The sequence below is a fragment of the Wolffia australiana genome, chromosome 1, assembly GCF_029677425.1.
Source record: "Wolffia australiana isolate 7733 chromosome 1, ASM2967742v1".
Lineage (NCBI taxonomy): Eukaryota > Viridiplantae > Streptophyta > Magnoliopsida > Alismatales > Araceae > Wolffia > Wolffia australiana.
Window position 1 is genome coordinate 26,483,000 of NC_135835.1, and position 20,631 is coordinate 26,503,630.

The window sequence follows — 20,631 nt, forward strand, 5'->3', positions numbered from 1 at the left end:
AAGATGATCTAGTCTTACTGTATTGTGACAACAAGTCCGCCATTGACATCGCACATAATCCAGTTCAACATGGTCGTAATGGAAATCAACAGACACTTTATTCGGGAGAAAATTGATAAAGGCATAATCCAGAAGTATGTCCGATCACTTGACCAAGCAGCAGACATTCTCACCAAAGGCCTACCGGGAAGTACATTTCAAAGATTAATGAGCAAGCTGGGCATGAAGAATATATATCTCCCAGTTTGAGGGGGAGTGTCTGTGGGTGTTCTTTCCTTTTCTTTATATGTTTATTTTGTTATTAAGCCATGTATTACACTGTATTGCGCAAGTACCCTAATGAGATCTGTAGATAAATATGGGTGCAGAAGAAATACTGAAAATAATGGAGAAAGAGAGGGAGAAGATGAGTTAAAGAAAAAAAGTAAGAAGAATAAAGAGAGAGAAAGAGAAAGCAAGGAGAGAAGATGGGAGAAACAGAGAGAGAGAGAGAGAGAGAGAGAGAGAGAGAGAGAGAGAGAAAGAGAAAGATAGAGGGGAAGAACCCATACATTGCACATGAGATTCCAAATGAGATAAGGCACATAGAGTCAACAAATACATCGACGAAAAGGGTCTTTGCCTCTTCCGTTCTCCAAAAAATCATGGAGCCGGCCTGGTGATCTTTTCCATCATCTTCCTAAACTCTGAAAAACCCAGAAAAAGAGGATAGAGATTACATCATTACAGAGTAGTTGACAAATTCGTTTCAAACGATCCCCAAACAAAAAATACTAAAAAGAGAGGAGAAGGAAGCATAAATCTACGAATGGATAAGTAAAGATTTCTAAGCCCATGTAAAAGGGAAGATCCATGTATAACTAGATGGGTAGATCGAGTAAATGGGTACACAGAGAAAGGAATAGATAGATAGATAAAATGTGAGAGAATATGCTGAAGAGAATCCACACGTTATTGTGGATGGCATTGGGCCAAAGGTGCGGAAAAAGGCTAAGAGAAAGAAAGAGAGAAGTATATATATCAACGTTTAAAGAGACAACTGCAGATACCAAAATGGAATAACAACACACAAATAAAACATGTACCAACAGGCAGAGAAACATAAGACAGTTAAAGAGAGAAAGAGTGAGAGAACAGATCATACCTTCTTGGTTGGGCCATAAGGCAGCCGCCTGAGTATTGAGAGGGGACTCATTGTTGGGCTCTGCATTGATGCATATGGAAAATAAGAATGAAGAAAAAAAGGATTGAAGTGGAAGGAAATAGGTGCAATGGTAACCTCCAAGAAGACTCTGAATGGACAGCAAAATTGTTCTCACATCGTATGCTGACGACCATTTATCCTAAAGAGAGAAACCAGTGAATACCCGTCATAATCCAACACCCATCATCATTATCATCTGCAGCTTGAAGGAGGATGGCAATGTCCTCAATGTCATATGACGCTGTCAATTCGTCATCATCTCTCATCATAACAGTGAAAGGATCTAAAGAAGATAGAGAGAGAGTCACATATGATAATTTCTCCTTAATTACACTAAAAAATCATAGAACCATGCTCGAACACCTTCCCCTCTAACTGATTCCATCTCATCAGGGTAAATCCAAAGTCATAAAATTCGCAGATGTCGAAATTTCTACAGAGATATATACCTGAAGGATGTCCAAGCAGATGTTCCCAAAGGCATCAATATTGGGGTGAAAGCAGGGGGTCACAAACTTTACTTTGGGGGGCTTGAATGGATAATCATTGGGAAAATTGAGAGAGAGCTTGTAAGTGGTGCCTTCGTACACTGTGCCACTCGATCCACTTATCGTTCCCTTCCAGCAAGTGATGCTCTCTCCTTCTGGAAATGCAGAGATTCCTGAATCCCCACACATCTTCAAGATAAAAGAAGAACAGATCATCAGCTCCAAAGAAATTTCTTAGCCGAGTTGTTGAATAGACGTACCATTAGGGCCATCAGCTCGGATTGGAGCCTGTTTTTGAAGTAAAAGAATATTATGTTAGGCTTATCTCTTACAGGGACATGCATATATGTCATTGTGTATCATAAGTTTTCCTTTAATTCTAACAGATGTGATTCGCGAAATTTCACCATGCGATGAAGAAATTTAAACGCATAAGGGGCTTATTGACGTAAAAAGACTAAGTCCATTTCATTTCCATTTTGGGGATACTTGGTCAAGAATCATTTATTTACAAAAAAAATTGGTCAAGTCATCGACAAAGAAAAAGGGAAAAGTTCGTAAGCTACCATTTAATTCAAATAGAATTGATTCACTGAATAATTTTTTATACATAGAGACGAATTCCATTCACTTTTCATGATGGTATAATTGGTTAAGAACCCTCGACAAAGAACAAGGCAAAGGTCTAGAAATTCATGAAAAATATCCTGGAAGTGGTGTCGGGAAGGTAATCCGTAATTGAGAATTCCTATCAGGAAAAAAATAATCAGCGATCGGCGAAATTAAAAATTTTAAATCCATCGAATTCCCACAACTTCCCAGTGGATTAATTATGGGATTAACATTTTTAAATCAGAGAATTATTTATACACAGAGACTACTCCATTCCATTTCCATGATGGTCTAATTGGTTAAGAATAATCTACAAAGAACAAGGGCGAAGGTCAATAAGTTCAAGAAAAGGAATCCGTAAGAAGTCCAAAATTCCTATCAGAAAACAAATAATGGGAGATCGGCGAAATAAAAATCTTCAAATCCATCGAATTCCCACAAGTTCTGTGCGGGTTAGCCCAATCGAACGAAAAAAGAATAAAAATAGAAGAAATCAAAGATGGGTCGCGAGAAAGATTGACCTTTTCACGACGGCTTGGCCGTCAACGCTCTTGGCAGCCGGAAGAAGATGCTTCTCGCTGGAGATCGGCGGGCCTGCAGAGGCGATTGTAGCATTGGCGATGTTGGTGTCCTGGAAATCTTGATTTTCTCTCCTCGACATCCTTCACCGCTCTCTTCGCCAGAGAGAGATCACCCTTCTTCTATGAACACGCCACCTCCCTTCTTAGAGATACAGAGATAAATATATGCGCATATATATATCCCAACCAAGAAAAAACTTTAGTCGATGTAAAGGAAAAAGAGAGAATTTTCCTATACTTTTGAGCCTTTGTATGATTTCTTTCATACAGGAAAAAAGACTTCATATATGTAGGGAGACAGAGTAAGAGAGAGTGAGAGAGTGAGAGCAGGGGGGAGAAAACAAGTAGACTAAGATTGATAGAGTTGAACTATGAGAGAAGGATTAATAATGAGAGAATAATGGGATCATTGAGTCTAAGATTATTTTTTTTATTTTGGCAAAAACATGGTGCATGTAGAGGTAAAATACAGAATTTCCTACACTCTTGAGCCTTTGTATGATTTCATGCAGAAAAAAAAACTTTATATTTGTAGAGGAACAGAGTAACAAGAGAGAGTGAGAGAGAGAGAGCAGAGGGGCAAAACAAGTGGACTAAGATTGATAGAGTTGAACTATGAGAGAAGGATTAATATTGAGAGAATGATGGGATGATTGAGTCAAAGATCATTTTTTATTTTGGCAAAAACACGGTGCAGGGTATGTCCAACCCAAAGGTTGTGCTCGTAGACCGATCCAGCCGTGCCCTGGATGCCATCGAGGGGGGTTTTTATATTTTGGAGGTGGAGTGTTTATAAGAGTTCATAGGTGTGGAGTGAGTGTAAATATCCCAATTACACACAGACCCTACTAGTACACGCTGCAGGTCATCTAGGAGACCTCATGTGCCTACAGCTCGTTTTTGTCTCTCGGAGTTGGTGATGCATGGAGGATGTGCATTCTTTATGCCATCATCAGTTATCATCTTACATGTGCACGCCCCCCTCTAGTGCTCCACACAAAATGCCACTCGCGAGGGCCGTCCGGTGCAAGTGTACAACATGTGTGGAGAGTTGGCAGGCCGAGTCTCTCGATGTGATGGCAGCCATGGGACTCTCGAGGAAGATTCTGCCATGCAGTATAGAGGGAAGGGGTGCGAGAGAATACCTTATAGTTGGCAAGTGCATCTGCATTTTGATTCCCCTCACATAGTTGGTAATGAATGCTAGTCAGGCGCGTGTGGCACCGCATGACGTCCTGCCATACATGATTGAGACTAAGATTAACAATGATGGATTTCAATTAATGAAATTGGAAGATAAGACTGAGATTAATGTTATATGGATCACGGATGGGATACATCGAGAAATATGATCATAATTATAACCTTTGTAAAATCCTTAAATTATGCATGTTCTTCTTGTATACACTTTTTATACTCAGGGATAAGACAGACCATGTAGGAGGTTCAATTTGCACTATTAAGATCCAAATTTCTTGAGAAGAATGATAGATCGGAAACCAGGACAATCCTATGTCATATAAAGTATTTATCCTCCTGTAGTAGGAAATCAACGTCATAATTTTGGTTATTACGGAAAAGGAAGAGAAAAAAGGAGAACAAGATGACTCATGAGAGGAAGTGATTATCTTATTCAACTAGACTGTCTGTGTTCTTCGATTTTCCCTCTTTGAAGAGCTCTTAGCTTTTCGTTCCTCTATTATTCTTAGATATTCATGGATCTAATATTTCTATTGTTATTCTACAAGAGAGAAACATTATCTTACCATTTCTAGATAATGAGATATTCTGCTTGCTCGAATTTATTGTAGTATGTACAACCATTGCATCCCTATGCCTTGCATGTTTAAGAAACTTCTCATCTATAAATCATCTTGCCATGGAATGAATCAATTTATTTGATTTTCATCTTAATTTTATATATATATTATGCATTATTGGGCAACTAGGTCCTAGCCCTGTCTGATCATCTTGCTGGAAGCCAACACCTTTGATCTTCCTTTTGCATTGTGTTTTTATGTAACTCTATAGCACTGCCCTCTTTAGTATTAAAATTTTATCTCATATATAGTATTTTTATCCTATTCTGGATTTCACTTATTCATTAATGTCAAATACATCAAATATTTGTAAATAAAACGTTCCGGAAAGCCTTTGTCCATGTCTTTATGGATGCAATTTAAGAACCATAAGTTATAAATAGAACATCCTTTTTGGGTCAAACATTTACATACAAATATTATAGAATGGTTTCTGAAGATATCATAATCAATGATAAAACATCTCAATTTTTTTGAAAAATACATTAACCTTGTACCAAATACAATGCACTCAACAAATTTGTTCAAATATTAAAAATATTAATTTATTTGATACCAAAAAATGAAAATATCATTAACTTATTTGTGAGCAGCCCACAAATATTAAAAAATATTCCATTTTTTATGATATGATAATCAGTACTGGCATAAGTTTCCATGCTAAACTTTATGAACTTTATTCAATTTTTTCCTAAGCTAGTATTCATAATATGTGATTTGGTACCCTCTTAAACATAATTTTGCATATGAAACAGATTTAGTACTTTTAAAGTCACATTACTAGTGCCCAATTTACAAACAATGAATGATAGAAAAACAGATGATAAAAATAATTGTTTTTCAAAAACAAGGAAAATTTATAAATGACAAGTTTGTATTGAGTCGAAAATAAATTTACTTGACATGCTGAAAATGGGGCCATCTATTATCATACAAACATGTTTCTAAAATAATTTAAAAAACATATTATCGATTTGGTTGTACCAAAACTCATTCAACAGCATAAACCATTTGTTTATTATCATGCTCAATGATTAAATAAATATGCTGGATTAATTTGAATAAGGATCTGACCATTGTATCACTGTTCGACATCATCACCATTCAAAATATGTTTTACAGATATTTTTTTTATTTTCAAGTTAGGAGGGGAAAATGTAAATTACTGAAATTCTTTGTTGATATGTCAAGAAAATTGACTGCACCATAGGAAGTTTGCATGTGTGTATGTATAAGAGTACATGAAAGCTCAATAAATAAAACATAAATACTATTGACTATGTATTTACATATTCATCAAAAAATAGAACCCTAGAATCCTCTTACAATAATTGAGTTATTATATTGAGTAATGAAAGAGATAATTAATATATCAAGTTGCCAACGACATAATCACAAAAAACTTAATGTGAAACCCATTAAACTACCACGGCATTTACATCCACATACTTCATCAGCTTTAAGCTCATATATTAAATATTAAATATCCACATACTTCATCAAACACATAAAAATAAAAACATAATATTGGAGTACTCCTCAAGCCATGAAATAAGGCATGACTTATGTGTTAATCACATTCATTTTCTAGACATAATCAGTAATAAAATGAATGAATTTGATGCTACGAAACAATATCCAATATGTATTAATAAAATAAATATTGGAGCAATGCTCATAAAATGTATATTGGATTTGGGAGACCCCACATAAACCATGAATATTAGATTTCTATAAAATGACAATTAATTCGATAGATAATATTAAAGATATTAAATCGAATTATTAAGAACGGTCATTTTTTGCTTAATATTAAATATACCAAACCATATAACATGAAATGCACATTTTGCTCACAAAGATAGCTTAAGTGTATACATTGACTTTTAATTGTTTAGTAAGGAATATCATAACACTGATTTATGCTTCAACATGCTTTAAACGAAAGTAAAACAATTCAGCATATTCTAGAGAAATTCAGATATATATTAAAATTGACTTTAGCTGAGAAATTTATCAAGCATTTCTTTTCAGGGTGACAAAGAGTATTCTGGAGACAGCTATGTCCACTGGGTTATATTTTTCAATATTGAATAGTTCTCTAGAAAATTAGGATATATCTAAGTCATATCTACATACATATCAAGCTCAAATAACTACTGTGGTAAATAATATGATATTTCTAAGCAGTGATATATATTTGTCAATTTAAGATGCTTCTAGAGTAAAAATACTTTAAAGAGCCAAAACAACGTACGCCGTAGCATTTGAAGATATATACTAATTATATCCAAATCATTGTCGAATGAAAAAGACTGCAATTAAAAGAAGACATTAAATAAACCATCATGATGTGAAAAGAAATATAATGTTATTAAATTATATTTGTTTTTAACATTAAATGAAAACTGTGTCATGCGGTTGCAGATAAGAAGAAAAAAGACGAGATATATAAAGAGAGAGAAGACAATCGACGGTTTTTTTCACAGCCGATCGTCTCGCTGGAGATCCTAGCGGATCAACTCTCAGCGCGAGAAGCGGATAAAGTTTGAGTCTTTTGATTGAGATCTGCTCTTGAGCGTTGAAGAAAGGTAGAACAACGCGTCTTTTACTCTGTAATGCTCAATTCTCTACTACCCATCTTCTATAAACACGATCTCTTCTTTTCCCCCAATTGAGGCGCCCCTCGCTTCTGCAATTGCGTGATTTTAGTGGGGTTTAGAATTTGATCTTCGCGGACCGGTGATCTTATCGTATTACCGGATTTTCATTGATCGCATTTAGATTTTTCTTAACCCGGTTTTCTTGTCATTCCGTTCATTCTCCTCTTATAAGTCCCTTAATTTTTTTTTCAACTTCCATTTTTATATCTCTGCTTCTCCTGCAGTTAAAATTCTTTCGATCTTTCTGTTGATCGATTCATCTCTTTCCTCTCTCTCTCTAGCAAACAACTGATCTAACTCTCACTCTCTCATTCTCCCCGCGTGTCCAGTTATAGGACTGTACGTATCACATATTTTATCTGTTATTTATAGATTTGGTTAATCAATTTATCCTTTCCGACTTGCGTACCAGTCTTTTGTATTTGTCTAATAATGAATCTATCTATCTATCTCTCCCTCGATGTGCCTGACAGTTCATTTCTTTATCGAAATCTCTCTCGCTCTCTTATTGTCTATGTTTATTGCTATCTTCCCCTTTCGGAAAAGATTATTCTTCTCCTCGATTTTCTTTCTGTGTAATCCAAATCTTGTGATCATGAGTACTGATCAACCGGATCAAGTGTAATGTCTACGGTCAAATACATGACTTGTTCTTTTGCGTTTCAAAATATCTGTAAATGGGTTTATTTTCTGCGAAGATTGAAGAATTCTTTCCTCTAAAATTCCAAAAAAAGAACACATTAATCTTAAAAGGGATGCTTCCAGAGTATAAGCCCTTCAAGTTCGAGTGATTTATAGATCTCTTATATTTTTTCCCACAGTTTTATGCATACTTTACTTAAAAATGGGAGTAGACAGTAGATCTCTTCCTTTATCATTCCTGATAAATCACGGGAAAATAATTGCAGAATGTCATAAAATTTTGATTTTTTCTTCCTCTATGGATCTGCTGAAGAACTAGAGGATGGATAATTCTTCTTTTTTTCCTTGCTCCTGTTTATCTTTAGTCCGAGTTCAAAGATGAAGGACGTTGAGGTTTTTCTTTTCTTTTTGCCCCTGTAATCATTGCTCTCAGAAGAAGTGGTATTCTGAATCGATGACTACACCATCGCTGTAATCCTCTTCTTGACCTCTTGGTGATGTCCAGTCCGCCAGCTTCCTCTGTCTTCTCCACTCTGTGACATCCACTCTGCCAGCTTCATCCGTCTTGTCCTCTTGATGATGTCTACTCTTCCAACCTCCTAGATCTACCAAAGATCATTTCTCAGAGGATTATCAGAAATCCAAATTTTCCTCTCCCATAATACAATCATCAAATATTCTTCGAAAAGAACATAGAATCATCAAATAAAATCCTTCTTAAATTTGGATTTTAAATCAAAATTTTGTTTTTGTTCATTCAAGCAGGAAATTATGGCAAGCCCAGAGAGCAAGTTCAGATTCTGCATTGATCGGGGTGGAACCTTCACTGACATCTATGCGGATATCCCTGGTCAACGCGAGGGCCAAGTCATGAAGCTGCTCAGCGTTGACCCGGCAAATTACGAAGATGCCCCCATTGAAGGCATCCGCCGGATCTTGGAGCAGCACACTGGGCAGAAGATCCCCCGATCATCCAAGATTCCGACGGACAGGATTGACTGGATCCGCATGGGCACCACCGTCGCCACCAATGCCCTGCTGGAACGCAAGGGCGAACGGACGGCTCTCTGCGTGACACGTGGCTTCCGGGATTTGCTCTACATCGGCAGCCAGGCCCGGCCCAACATCTTCGACCTCACTGTCTCCCGGCCTTCCCCTCTCTTTGAAGCCGTCGTCGAAGCCGACGAGCGCGTTGACCTCGTCCACGATGATGACCAGGTTGACTCAGACAGGGTCGAGCTCGGCATCTCTGGCGAGTTGGTCAACGTCCGCCGCCCCCTCGACGAGGCGGCGCTCGCACCGGCCCTGCGCGACCTCGTCCAACAGGGGATAACCTCCCTCGCCGTGGTGCTCCTCCATTCTTACACGTACCCCCACCACGAGCTCCGTGTCCAGCAGCTCGCTGAGGCAGCAGGATTCCACCACGTGTCCCTCTCCTCGTCGTTGACTCCGATGATCCGCGCCGTCCCCCGTGGGTTGACTGCCACGGTGGACGCCTACCTCACCCCCATCATCCGCCGCTACCTCTCCACCTTCATGTCCAAGTTTGACCAGTCAACGGTCAACGTCCTCTTCATGCAGTCGGACGGCGGGCTGGCGGCAGAGAGCCGGTTCTCTGGCTACAAGGCGGTTCTGTCCGGTCCGGCTGGAGGCGTGGTCGGCTACGCCAAGACGCTGCACGGGCTCGAGACGAGCAAGCCGCTGATCGGGTTCGACATGGGCGGGACCTCGACTGACGTCAGCCGCTACGACGGTGTTTTTGAACACGTCCTGGAGGCAGAGATTGCCGGTGCCGCCATCCAGGCGCCGCAGCTGGACATCACCACGGTGGCGGCTGGCGGCGGGTCCAAGCTAGAGTTCCGGTTCGGGTCCTTTCGGGTAGGGCCGGAGTCTGTCGGCGCCCACCCCGGTCCAGTCTGCTACCGGAAGGGCGGCCAGCTGGCCCTGACCGACGCCAACCTGGTCCTGGGCCGGGTCGACCCGGCTCACTTCCCCGCCATCTTCGGCCCGGGGGAGGACCAGCCCCTGGACCTCGCCGCCGCCCGAGCCGCCTTCGAGACGTTGACCTCGGAAGTCAACGCCTACAGGCAAGCCCAGGACCAGGCGGCACCGCCCATGACAGTGGAGGACGTGGCGCTGGGGTTCATCCAAGTGGCCAACGAGGCCATGTGCCGTCCGATCCGCCAGCTGACCGAGATGAAGGGCCATGAGACGAGGAACCACGCGCTGGCCTGCTTCGGCGGTGCAGGCCCGCAGCACGCCTGCGCCGTAGCGCGCGCACTGGGCATGTCCCTCGTCTTCGTCCACCGCTTCTGCGGCATCCTCAGCGCCTACGGCATGGGCCTGGCCGACGTCGTCGAGGATCTCCAGGAGCCCTTCGCCGCTGTGCTCTCCGGTGACGAAGCCACCGTCCTCGAGGCCGGCCGCCGCGCCGCCGCATTGACCGACAAAGTCAAGCTCAAACTCGTTGACCAGGGCTTCACCCCGGACCGGATCTCTGTCGACGCCTTCCTCCACCTCCGCTACGAGGGGACCGACACCGCCATCATGGTCAAGCTCCCGGGCGGCGCCGACACCACCGCCATGGACCTGGAGGCGGTGTTCGTGGGGCAATTCCAGAGAGAGTACGGCTTCCGGCTGGAGAACCGCAATGTCGTCGTCTCCGACGTGAGGGCGCGCGGCGTGGGGGAGACGGCGATCTTAAAGCCCCGCCAGCTGTTCGGCGGTGGCGCCGCCGCCCGCCCGGCGGCGACGTGCCAGGTGTACTTCACAGGGGGGTGGCGAGACACGCCGCTGTTCAAGCTGGAGGAGATGGGGCTGGGGCAGACCGTGGCCGGGCCGGCGCTGATCATGAATGGGAACAGCACCGTGGTGGTGGAGCCGGGGTGCACCGCCGCCGTGACCCCCTACGGCAACATCAGGATAGAGGTTGACCACAGCGGCGGCACCGCTGACGCTGCCGTTGACGTGGTCCACGTGTCGATCTTCAACCACCGGTTCATGGGGATTGCAGAGCAGATGGGGCGGGCCCTACAGCGGACCGCGGTCAGCACCAACATCAAGGAGCGGCTCGACTTCTCCTGCGCGCTCTTCGGACCGGACGGCTCGCTGGTGGCCAACGCCCCGCACGTGCCGGTCCACCTGGGGTCGATGTCGGCCGCGGTCAAGTGGCAGATAGCCCACTGGGCCGGGGACCTGGCCCCCGGCGACGTTGTCCTCTCGAACCACCCGGCCGCGGGGGGGACCCACCTCCCAGACATCACGGTCATCACCCCCGTCTTCGCCCCCCCCGCCGTGGACCCCATCTTCTTCGTGGCGAGCCGTGGGCACCACGCGGACATCGGCGGCGCCACCCCGGGCAGCATGCCGCCCTTCTCCAAGCTCCTCTCCGAGGAAGGCGCCGCGGTCAAATCCTTCAAGCTGGTCCGCAACGGCGTCTTCCAGGAGTCCGAGGCCGCGGCCGTCCTCAGAGGCACGCGGCGGCTGGCGGACAACCTCTCGGACCTCAAGGCCCAAGTCGCGGCCAACCAGCGCGGTATCTCTCTCATCCACGAGCTCGTTGACCAGTACACGCTCCCCACGGTCCACGCCTACATGGGGCTGGTCCAGGCCAACGCCGAGTCCGCGGTCCGGGCCATGCTCCGGCGGCACGCCGGCCGCGCCGCCGTGGAGGACTTCATGGACGACGGCGCCGCGATCCGGCTGACGTTGACCGTTGACGAGGTCAACGGGTCAGCGGTGTTTGACTTCGCGGGGACGACGGAGGAGGTCTACGGGAATTGGAACGCGCCGCCGGCGGTGACGGTGGCGGCCGTTATATACTCGCTGAGGGCGATGCTGGGGGAGGACATACCGCTGAACCAGGGGTGCCTGGCCGCGGTCCGGATCGCGGTGCCGGCCGGCTCGCTGCTCGCGCCGTCCGACCGCGCCGCGGTCGTGGGGGGGAACGTGTTGACCTCGCAGCGGGTGACCGACGTGGTGCTGGCGGCGTTCCGGGCCTGCGCCGGCTCGCAGGGGTGCATGAACAACCTGACCTTTGGTGACGGGGGGTTCGGCTACTACGAGACGGTCGGGGGTGGGGCCGGGGCCGGGCCGGGCTGGGCCGGGGCGAGCGCGGTCCAGTGCCATATGACCAATACCAGGATAACGGATCCGGAGATATTGGAGCGGCGGTACCCGGTAAGGGTGAGAAGGTTCGGGATCCGAGAAGGGAGCGGAGGGGCGGGGCGGTTTCGGGGCGGAGATGGGATTGTGAGGGAGATTGAGTTCCGGCGGAGGGTGACGGTGAGCGTGCTGAGCGAGCGAAGGGTGTTCGCGCCGAGGGGCGCGAATGGGGGCGGAGATGGGGCGAAAGGGGTGAATCTGCTGGTGAAGAAGGACGGCCGTCGGATCTACCTCGGGGGGAAGAATAGTGTCGACGTGGACCCCGGGGATGCCGTCCTTATCCTTACTCCTGGCGGTGGTGGCTGGGGGTCTCCTGTTTCTTCTTGATTGTCCATCTTCTTCTTCTTCTTGTTATTTTTGTCTTTGCATTTTTATTTTTTTAATGAGGGGAGGTTATTAGTGTTGGGGAATTTATGAGTTTTTTGATTGTTATGATTGTTATTTTTATCTTCTTTGCATTTTGTTTTTTAATAAGGGAAAATAAGAACTGTTGAGTGCCTTATGAGTTGTTTGCTAGTTATGATTATTGTTTTGATCTGATTTGCATTTCGTCTATGAATTTTACTTTATTTTAATAAGGGGAAGTTTTAAGTGTTGGGGACTTTATGAATTGCTTGCTTGTTATGATTATTATTTTGATCTTTTTTGCATCTTATTTTTCTAAATATGGGAAAATAAGAAATGTTAAGGGCTTTATGAGATATTTGCTTATTAGGATTATTATTTTGATCTGACTCGTATTTTGGTCTATGAATTTTTTTAAATAAGGGGAAGTTAAAAGTGTTGGGGACTTTATGAGTTGTTTGCTTGTTAAGATTGTTATTTTGATCTTATTTGGATTCTGTCTATGCATTTTATTTTTGTACTAAGGGAAAGTTAAAAATGCTGGGAACTTTATGAGTTGTTTGCTTGTTTAGATTGTTATTTTGATCTTATTTGCTTTTTGTTTTTCTAAATAAGGGAAAATAAGAAATGTTAATGGCTTTATGAGATGTTTGCTCATTATTTTGATCTTATTTGCATTTCGTCTATGCATTTTTTTAATAAGGGGAAGTTACAAATATTGGGGAATTTATTAGGTGTTTGCTTGTTATGATTACTTGTGTTGATCTTATTTTGCATTTTGGTTTTCAAATAAGGGAAAATAAGAAATGCTAAGTGCTTTATGAGTTGTTTGCTTATTATTTCATCTTATTTGCATTTTGTCTATGCATTTTAAGTTTTATAATAAGGGGACATTACAAATGTAGGGGACTTTATGAGTTGTTTGCTTGTTACGATTGTTATTTTGATCTTCTTTTGCATTCTGTCTTTGTATTTTCTTTTGATTTACTTGAATTCTTGCGGTTCATGATGATCCCTCTTCCCTTATTGCAAAGATGAATTTCTTGAATTGACTTTGTAAAATAAAAATGAATTTCTTGCTGCTGCTCATAACCTTTCGTCTTCGTCACTCCAGCTCTTGCTCTTTTTTCAATGAGGAAAACTAAAAATGTCAAGGACTTTATGAGTTGTTTCCTTTCTATGATTATTATTTTGATCTCCTTTGCATTTTGTCTTTAACTTATATGTTTAAGAAATGAAACTAAAAAATGTTGAGAACTTTAGAAGTCAATTGCTTGTTATGATTATTCTTTCGATCTTCTTTAAATTTTGTTTTTTTCCAAGGGAAATTAAGAAATGTTGAGAACTTGTTATGAGATTTTTTCTTGTTACGATTACTATTTCAATCTTCTTTGCATTTTGTATTTGCTTTTTATTTATTAATAAAAGGAAATAAGAAATGTTGAGAACTTTATGAGTTGTTTGCTTGTTATAATTACAATTTCAATCTTCTTTGGATTTTGTCTTTGCATTTTATTTTTAATAAGGGAAATAAGAAATGTTGAGAATTTTATGAGTAGTTTTCTTGTTATAATTATTATTTTGAAACTGTCCTTGTGTCTAGTTTTCAGTGGATCGAATAAAAAGGTAGATTTCTTGGGCAGGAAAGTCATTTGGACTCTATCTACATACTGGGTCGGATTTATAGTGCATGGATGCAGACTGTATGATTTTTTCGTCCCATGCAGGGCCCCAGACATTAAGGAAACAAATATGTATAAAAGATAAAATGAATGAGAGAGAGAGAGATTGAGAGGAGAGAGACCATGAGAAACAAAGAAAAAGAGCCAGAAAGAGAGAAATAGAGTTCTGATTTTTTTCCAAAATGTTCCATTTTCAACAGTTAGAATAAAATTTTGATATATTTTGATTACTCTAATTGAATCAATCGAATCTGTAGATTAAGCTCAATCAAATTCCTTGTTTGATCAAAACATTTGATTTTTTCAAATCAATTTGAGATTTTTTCAATCAAAAAATTTGATCAATTTTCAGATTAAAACCTGATCCCTTCTCCGGAGATGAATTACATATGAAAAAAGTGACTCAATTTAGTTGACACAAAGAAGCATAGAAGCGCTGATACATAGAAGCATGTGACTCCCATGGATAAGAGAAAGGAAAAGGGAGGAACGATGATATAGCATGGGGATGATAGAGATAAACTAGGGCTATGGTTGAACCAGTAATCACGCCTGGTTTTAGATGTCACTGCCTTACAACCTGGATCTAGGCGGAATCATTCACCACTCACAGTTCAACATGGACCAATGTCTAAAGACCTGGGGATGGGTGGAACTAGTTTAATGCTGCACGTGGTACTCCAAAAGTCCAATCAGTTCAATTTTTCTTATTTTTTTGTCATAATAGTTTCTATTCAAACACAAGTCATTTTTCTTAAAGTTATAAGTGTTGGGGCCTTTATGAGTTGTTTGCTTGTTATGACTGTTATTTTGATCTTCTTTGCAATTTGTTTTTTAAAATAAGAGATGTTAAGGGCTTTATGAGTTGTTTGCTTATTATTATTATTATCTAATTCGCATTTAGTCTATGCATTTTATTTTTTTAATAAGGGAAAGTTATAAGTGTTGGGGACTTTATAAGTTGTTTGCATGGTATGATTTTTATTTTGATATTGTTTGCAATTTTTTCCTAAATGAGGGAAAATAAGAAATGTGAAGGGTTTACGAGTTTTTTTGCTTATTATGATTATTACTTTGATCTGGTTTGGATTTCGTCTATGCATTTTAATTTTTTTTAATAAGGGTAAGTTAAAACTCTTGGGGACTTTATGAGTGGTTTGCTAGTTATGATTGTTGTTTTGATCTTGTGTGCATTTTTTTTTAAAGAAGGGAAAATAAGAAATGTTAAGGGCTGTATGATTTTTTTGCTTATTATGGTTATTCTTTTTATCTGATTTGGTGTTCGTCTATGCATTTTAATTTTTTAATAAGGGAAATTTATAAGTGTTGGGGACTTTATGAGTTGTTTGCTTGGTATGATTGTTATTTTAATCTTGTTTGCATTTTTTTTCTAAATAAGGGGAAAAGGAAATGTGAAGGGTTCAGGCGTTTTTTGCTTATTATGATTATTATTTTGATCTGGTTTGCATTTCATCCATTTTATTTTTATAATAAGGGAAATTTAAAATCTTGTGGACTTTATGAGTTGTTTGTTAGTTATGATTGCTATTTTGATCTTGTTTGGATTTTTTTAAATAAGGAAAAATAAGAAATGTTAAGGGCTGTATGAGTTGTTTGCTTATAATTCTGATCTGATTTGGTGTTCGTCTATGCATTTTAATTTTTTTAATAAGGGAAAATTATAAGTGTCAGGGACTTTATGAGTTGTTTGCTTGGCATGATTGTTATTTTGATCTTCTATGTATTTTTTTTCTAAATAAGGGAAAATACGAAATGTTAAGGGTTTATGAGTTTTTTGCTTATTCTGATGATTATTTTGATCTGCTTTGCATTTCATCTATGCATTTAGTTTTTTTTAAAAAAATAAATTTATAAGTGTTGGGGACTTTATGAGTTGTTTTCTTTTTATAGTTGTTATTTTGATCTTATTTGTATTGTGTGTTCCTATATAATAAAAAAATAAAAATGTTTACGGCTTTATGAGTTTTTTGATTATTATGATTATTATTTGGATTTGATTTGCCTTTCGTCTTTTTTTTAAAAATAAAATAAGGGAAAGTTATGTGCATTTTTTTAAAATAAGGGAAAGTTATGTGTCGGGGACTTTATGAGTTATTTTCTTGTTATTATTGTGATTTTTGAACTTATTTGCATTTTATTGTTTTAAATAAGAGAAAATAAGAATTGTTAAGGGCTTTATGAGTTTTTTCCTTGCTATGATTATTATCTTAATCTTATTTGCTTTTTTCTGTGCATTATTTTTGGTAAGGGGAAGTTATTAGTGATGGGGACTTTATGAGTTGTTTGCATCTTGTTTGCATTTTCTAAATAACAGAAAATACGTGTTAAGAAATGTTGAGGGCTTTATGAGTTGTTTGCTTATTATGATTATTATTTTGATCTGATTCTCATTTCGTTTATGCATTTTATTTTGTTTAGTAAGGGAAAGTTATAATTGTTGGTAACTTTATGAGTTGTGTGCTTGTTAAGATTGTTATTTTGATCTTGTTTGCATTTTGTTTCTCTATATAAGGGAAAAGAAAAAATGTTAAGGGCTTTATGAGTTGTTTGCTTATCATGAATATTATTCTGATCTGATTACCATTTCGTTTATGCATTAGATTTTGTTTAATAAGGGAAAGGTATAAGTTGTTTGCTTGTTATAAATTGGGAGCTTTATGAGTTGTTTCCTTGGTATGGTTGTTATTTAGGTCTTATTTGCATTTTTTTTTTAAATATGAAAGAAAGAAATGTTCAGGGATTTATGAGTTGATTGCTTTTTAAGATTATTTTTCGATCTGATTTGTATTTTGTCTATGTATTTTTTTTAATGAGGGAAAGTTATAAGTGCCGGGGACTTTATGAGTTGTTTGCATCTTGTTTGCATTTTCTAAATAAGAGAAAAGAAGTGTTAAGAAATGTTGACGGCTTTATGAGTTGTTTGGTTATTATGAGTATTACTTTGATCTGATTCTCATTTCGTTTATGTATTTTATTTTGTTTAGTAAGGGAAAGTTATAATTGTTGGTAACTTTATGAGTTGTTTGCTTGTTACGATTTTTATTTTGATCTTGTTTGCATTTTGTTTCTCTATATAAGGGAAAATAAAAAATGTTAAGGGCTTTATGAGTTGTTTCCTTATCATGAATATTATTTTGATCTGATTACCATTTCGTGTATGCATTAGATTTTGTTTAATAAGGGAAAGGTATAAGTTGTTTGCTTGTTATAAATTGGGAAATTTATGAGTTGTTTCCTTGTTATGATTGGTATTTAGGTCTTATTTGCATTGTGTTTTTTTAAATATGGAAAAAGGAAATGTTCAGGGCTTTATTAGTTTTTTGCTTATTAAGATTAGTTTTTGATCTGATTTGTATTTCGTTTATGTATTTTTTTTAATGAGGGAAAGTTATAAGTGTCGGGGACTTTATGAGTTGTTTGCTTGTTACTATTGCAATTTTTGATCTTATTTGTATTTTATTGTTCCAAATAAGGGAAAATATGAATGTTAAGGGCTTTATGAGTTCTTTGCTTATTATGATGATTATTTTGATCTTTTTGACATTTAGTCTATGCAATTTAATTTTATAATATAAGTGTTCGGGACTTTATGAGCTGTTTGCTAGTGTGGATTGTTATTTGGATCTTGTTTTGCATTTTGTTTTTTTAAATGAGAGAAAAGAAGAATTTTAAGGGCTTTATGAGTTGTTTGCTTATTATGATTATTATTTTGATCTGATTCCTATTTCGTCTATGCATTTTATTTTGTTTAATAAGGGAAAGTTATAAGTGTTAGGGACTTGATGAGTTGCTTGCTGGGTATGATTGATATTTGGATCTTATTTGCATTTTGTTTTTCTAAACAAGGGAAAATAAGAAATTATAAGGGCTTTATGAGTTGTTTGCTTATCATGGTTACATTTGTGGTCTGATTTGCATCTCGTCCATGCATTTTTTTTTATTTTAAGGGTAATGGACAAATATTGGGGACTTTATGAGTAGTTGGCTTGTTATGATTGTTATTTTGGTCTTATTTGCATTCTTTTTTCAAAATAAGAAATATTAAGGGCTTTATGAGTTGTTTGCTTAGTATGATTCTTATTTTGATCTGATTCAAACTTTTTCTATGCATTTATTTTTTAGTAAGGGAAAGAGTGTTAGTGACTTTATGAGTTGTTTGCTTGAAATGATTGTTATTTTGATCTTATTTGCATTTTGTTTTTCTAAACAAAGGAAAATAAGAAACGTTAAGGGCTTTATGAGTTGTTTTCTTATTATGATTATAATTTTTATTTGATTCCCATTTTGTCTATGCATTTTATTTTGTTTAATAAGGGAAATTTATAGGTGTTGGGGACCTTATGAGTTGTTTGCTTATTATGATTATTATTTTGATCTGATTTGAATTTTTTCTATGCATTTATTTTTTAGTATGGAAAAGTTATAAGTATTAGGGACTTATGAGTTGCTTGCTTGGTATGATTGATATTTTGATCATATTTTGCATTTTTTTTTCTGAAAAGGGAAAAATAAGAAATGTTCATGGATTTAGGACTTTCTTGCTTATTATGATTATTATGTTGATCTGGTTTGCATTTCATCTATGCATTTTAATTTTTTTTAATAAGGGTAAGTTACAAATATTGGGGACGTTATGAGTTATTGTCTCGTTATGATTGTTATCTTGATCTTATTTGCATTTTGTTTTCTAAACAAGCGAAAATAAGAAATGTTAAGGGCTTTATCAGCTGTTCTCTTATTATGTTTTTTTAAAATATGATTTGCATTTTGTCTATGCATTTTATTTTGTTTAATAAGGGAAAGTTACAAGTGTTGGGGACTTTATGAGTAGTTGGCGTGTTATGATTGTTATTTTGATCTTGTTTGCATTTTGTTTTTCTAAATAAGGGAAAAGAAGTGTTAAGAAATGTTAAGGGCTTTATGAGTTGTTTGCTTATTATGATTATTATTTTGATCTGATTCCCATTTCATTTATGCATTTTATTTTGTTTAGTAAGGGAAAGTTATAAGTGTTGGGAACTTTATGAGTTGTTTGCTTGTTAAGATTGTTATATTGAATTGTTTGCATTTTGTTTCTCTATATAAGGGAAAAGAAAAAAGTGTCAAAGGTTTAAGAGTTTTTTGCTTATTATCTATATTATTTTGATCTGGTTTGCATTTTGTCTATACATTTTTTTTATAAGAGTAATGGACAAATGTTGGGGATTTTATGAGTTGTTGGCTTGTTATGATTGTTAGTTTGATCTTATTTGCATTTGTTTATCTGAAACAGGAAAAATAAGATATATTAAGAGCTTTATGAGTTGTTTGCGTATAATGATTATTTTTTTGATTTGATTTGAATTTGATATATGCATTTTATTTTTTAATATGGTAAAGTGATAAGTGTTGGGGATTTTATGAGTTGTTTGCTTGTTATGATTGTTATTTTGGTCTTATTTGCATTTTGTTTTCCTAAATAAAGGAAAATTAGAAAAGTTAAGGTCTTTATGAGTTGTTTCCTTTTTATGATTATTTATTTGATCTTATTTGCATTTTCTCTATGCATTTTATTTTTTTAAGTAGGGGAAGTTACAAATGTTGGGGACTTTATGAGTTGTTTGCTTGTTATGATTGTTATTTTTATTTCTTTTGCATATAATCTTTGCATTTTTTTTGGAATTTACTTGCATTATTGTAGTTCAGGATGATGCCTCTTCCCTGCTCCTCTTCTTGTCCTTCTTGTTGTTATTTTGTCTTTGCATTTTTATTTCGTTAATAAGGGGAAGTTCTAAATGTTGGGGGCTTTATGAGTTGTTTTCTTGCTAGGATTATTATTTTGATATTATTTGCATTTTTTTTACATTTTCTTCTGCTTTACTTGCATTCTAGCGGTTCATGATGATCCCTCTTCCTTGCTTTCTTCTTCTTGTTATTTTGTGTTTTCATTTTTATTTTTTGATAAGGGATAGTTGTAAGTGTTGGGGACTTTATGAGTTGTTTGCTTGTTATGATTTTTATTTTGATGTCTCTTTGCATTTTGTCTTTGCATTTGTTGTGCTTTACTTCATTCTTGCAGTTTACGGTGAACCTATGTTCTTATTAAGTTGAGGTTTTTTCTTCTTCTGAATTTACTTTGTAGTGTAATCTCAGCTCTCGGATTTTTATGTTGAGGACTTTATGAGTTGTTCGCTTATTAGTTTGATCTTATTTGCGATTCATCTTTGAATATTTTATCACTTGCATTATTGCATTTCATGGTGAACAATTGTGCTTATTAATTTGTTTTTATTATTCTTCTAAATTGAGTTTGTAACATAAATAATAGTCTCTTTTCTTGCTGCCGCTCATAACCTCTCGTCTTCATCACTCCAGGTCTTGCTCTTTTTTTAATAAGGGAAACTAAAAATGTCAAGGACTTTATGAGCTG

The 20,631-nt window shown here is 38.4% G+C and overlaps 2 protein-coding genes across 5 annotated transcripts; one reads left to right on the forward strand and one right to left on the reverse strand.

Moving 5' to 3' along the window:
* Nucleotides 1-533: 533 nt before the first annotated feature.
* Nucleotides 534-3,042, reverse strand: LOC144712817 (ubiquitin-conjugating enzyme E2 20-like). The gene is made up of 6 exons (XM_078587152.1): nucleotides 2,826-3,042; nucleotides 1,953-1,980; nucleotides 1,654-1,881; nucleotides 1,280-1,343; nucleotides 1,145-1,204; nucleotides 534-686 (listed from the first exon to the last, which is right to left on the reverse strand). Exons 1-6 carry the CDS (start codon nucleotides 2,963-2,965, stop codon nucleotides 643-645), a joined length of 564 nt encoding a protein of 187 aa, XP_078443278.1. The 5' UTR covers nucleotides 2,966-3,042; the 3' UTR covers nucleotides 534-642.
* A 4,127-nt stretch (nucleotides 3,043-7,169) lies between these two features.
* Nucleotides 7,170-12,615, forward strand: OXP1 (oxoprolinase 1). Of its 4 annotated transcripts, none has more exons than XM_078587163.1 (2): nucleotides 7,170-7,296; nucleotides 8,776-12,615. In XM_078587163.1, the coding sequence occupies exon 2, from the start codon at nucleotides 8,782-8,784 to the stop codon at nucleotides 12,499-12,501; it is 3,720 nt and encodes a 1,239-aa protein (XP_078443289.1). In that variant the 5' UTR covers nucleotides 7,170-7,296; nucleotides 8,776-8,781; the 3' UTR covers nucleotides 12,502-12,615. The 4 variants fall into 4 exon arrangements, with proteins under 4 accessions (XP_078443289.1, XP_078443297.1, XP_078443305.1 ...); XM_078587171.1 differs by having other exon boundaries at nucleotides 7,183-7,320; XM_078587179.1 differs by having other exon boundaries at nucleotides 7,209-7,320; nucleotides 8,773-12,615.
* The last annotated feature ends 8,016 nt before the right edge of the window (nucleotides 12,616-20,631 follow it).

What these genes read in the sequence shown, in the direction of transcription:
- LOC144712817 (XM_078587152.1), bottom strand. Translation starts at nt 2,965, where the DNA reads ATGTCGAGGAGAGAAAATCAAGATTTCCAGGACACCAACATCGCCAAT. An exon ending in CCGAGCTGATGGCCCTAATG is followed by an intron (nt 1,882 to 1,952) that starts GTACGTCTATTC and finishes TTTATCTTGAAG; the next exon opens with ATGTGTGGGGATTCAGGAAT. An exon ending in CTTATGGCCCAACCAAGAAG is followed by an intron (nt 687 to 1,144) that starts GTATGATCTGTT and finishes TGGGTTTTTCAG; the next exon opens with AGTTTAGGAAGATGATGGAA.
- OXP1 (XM_078587163.1), top strand. Translation starts at nt 8,782, where the DNA reads ATGGCAAGCCCAGAGAGCAAGTTCAGATTCTGCATTGATCGGGGTGGA.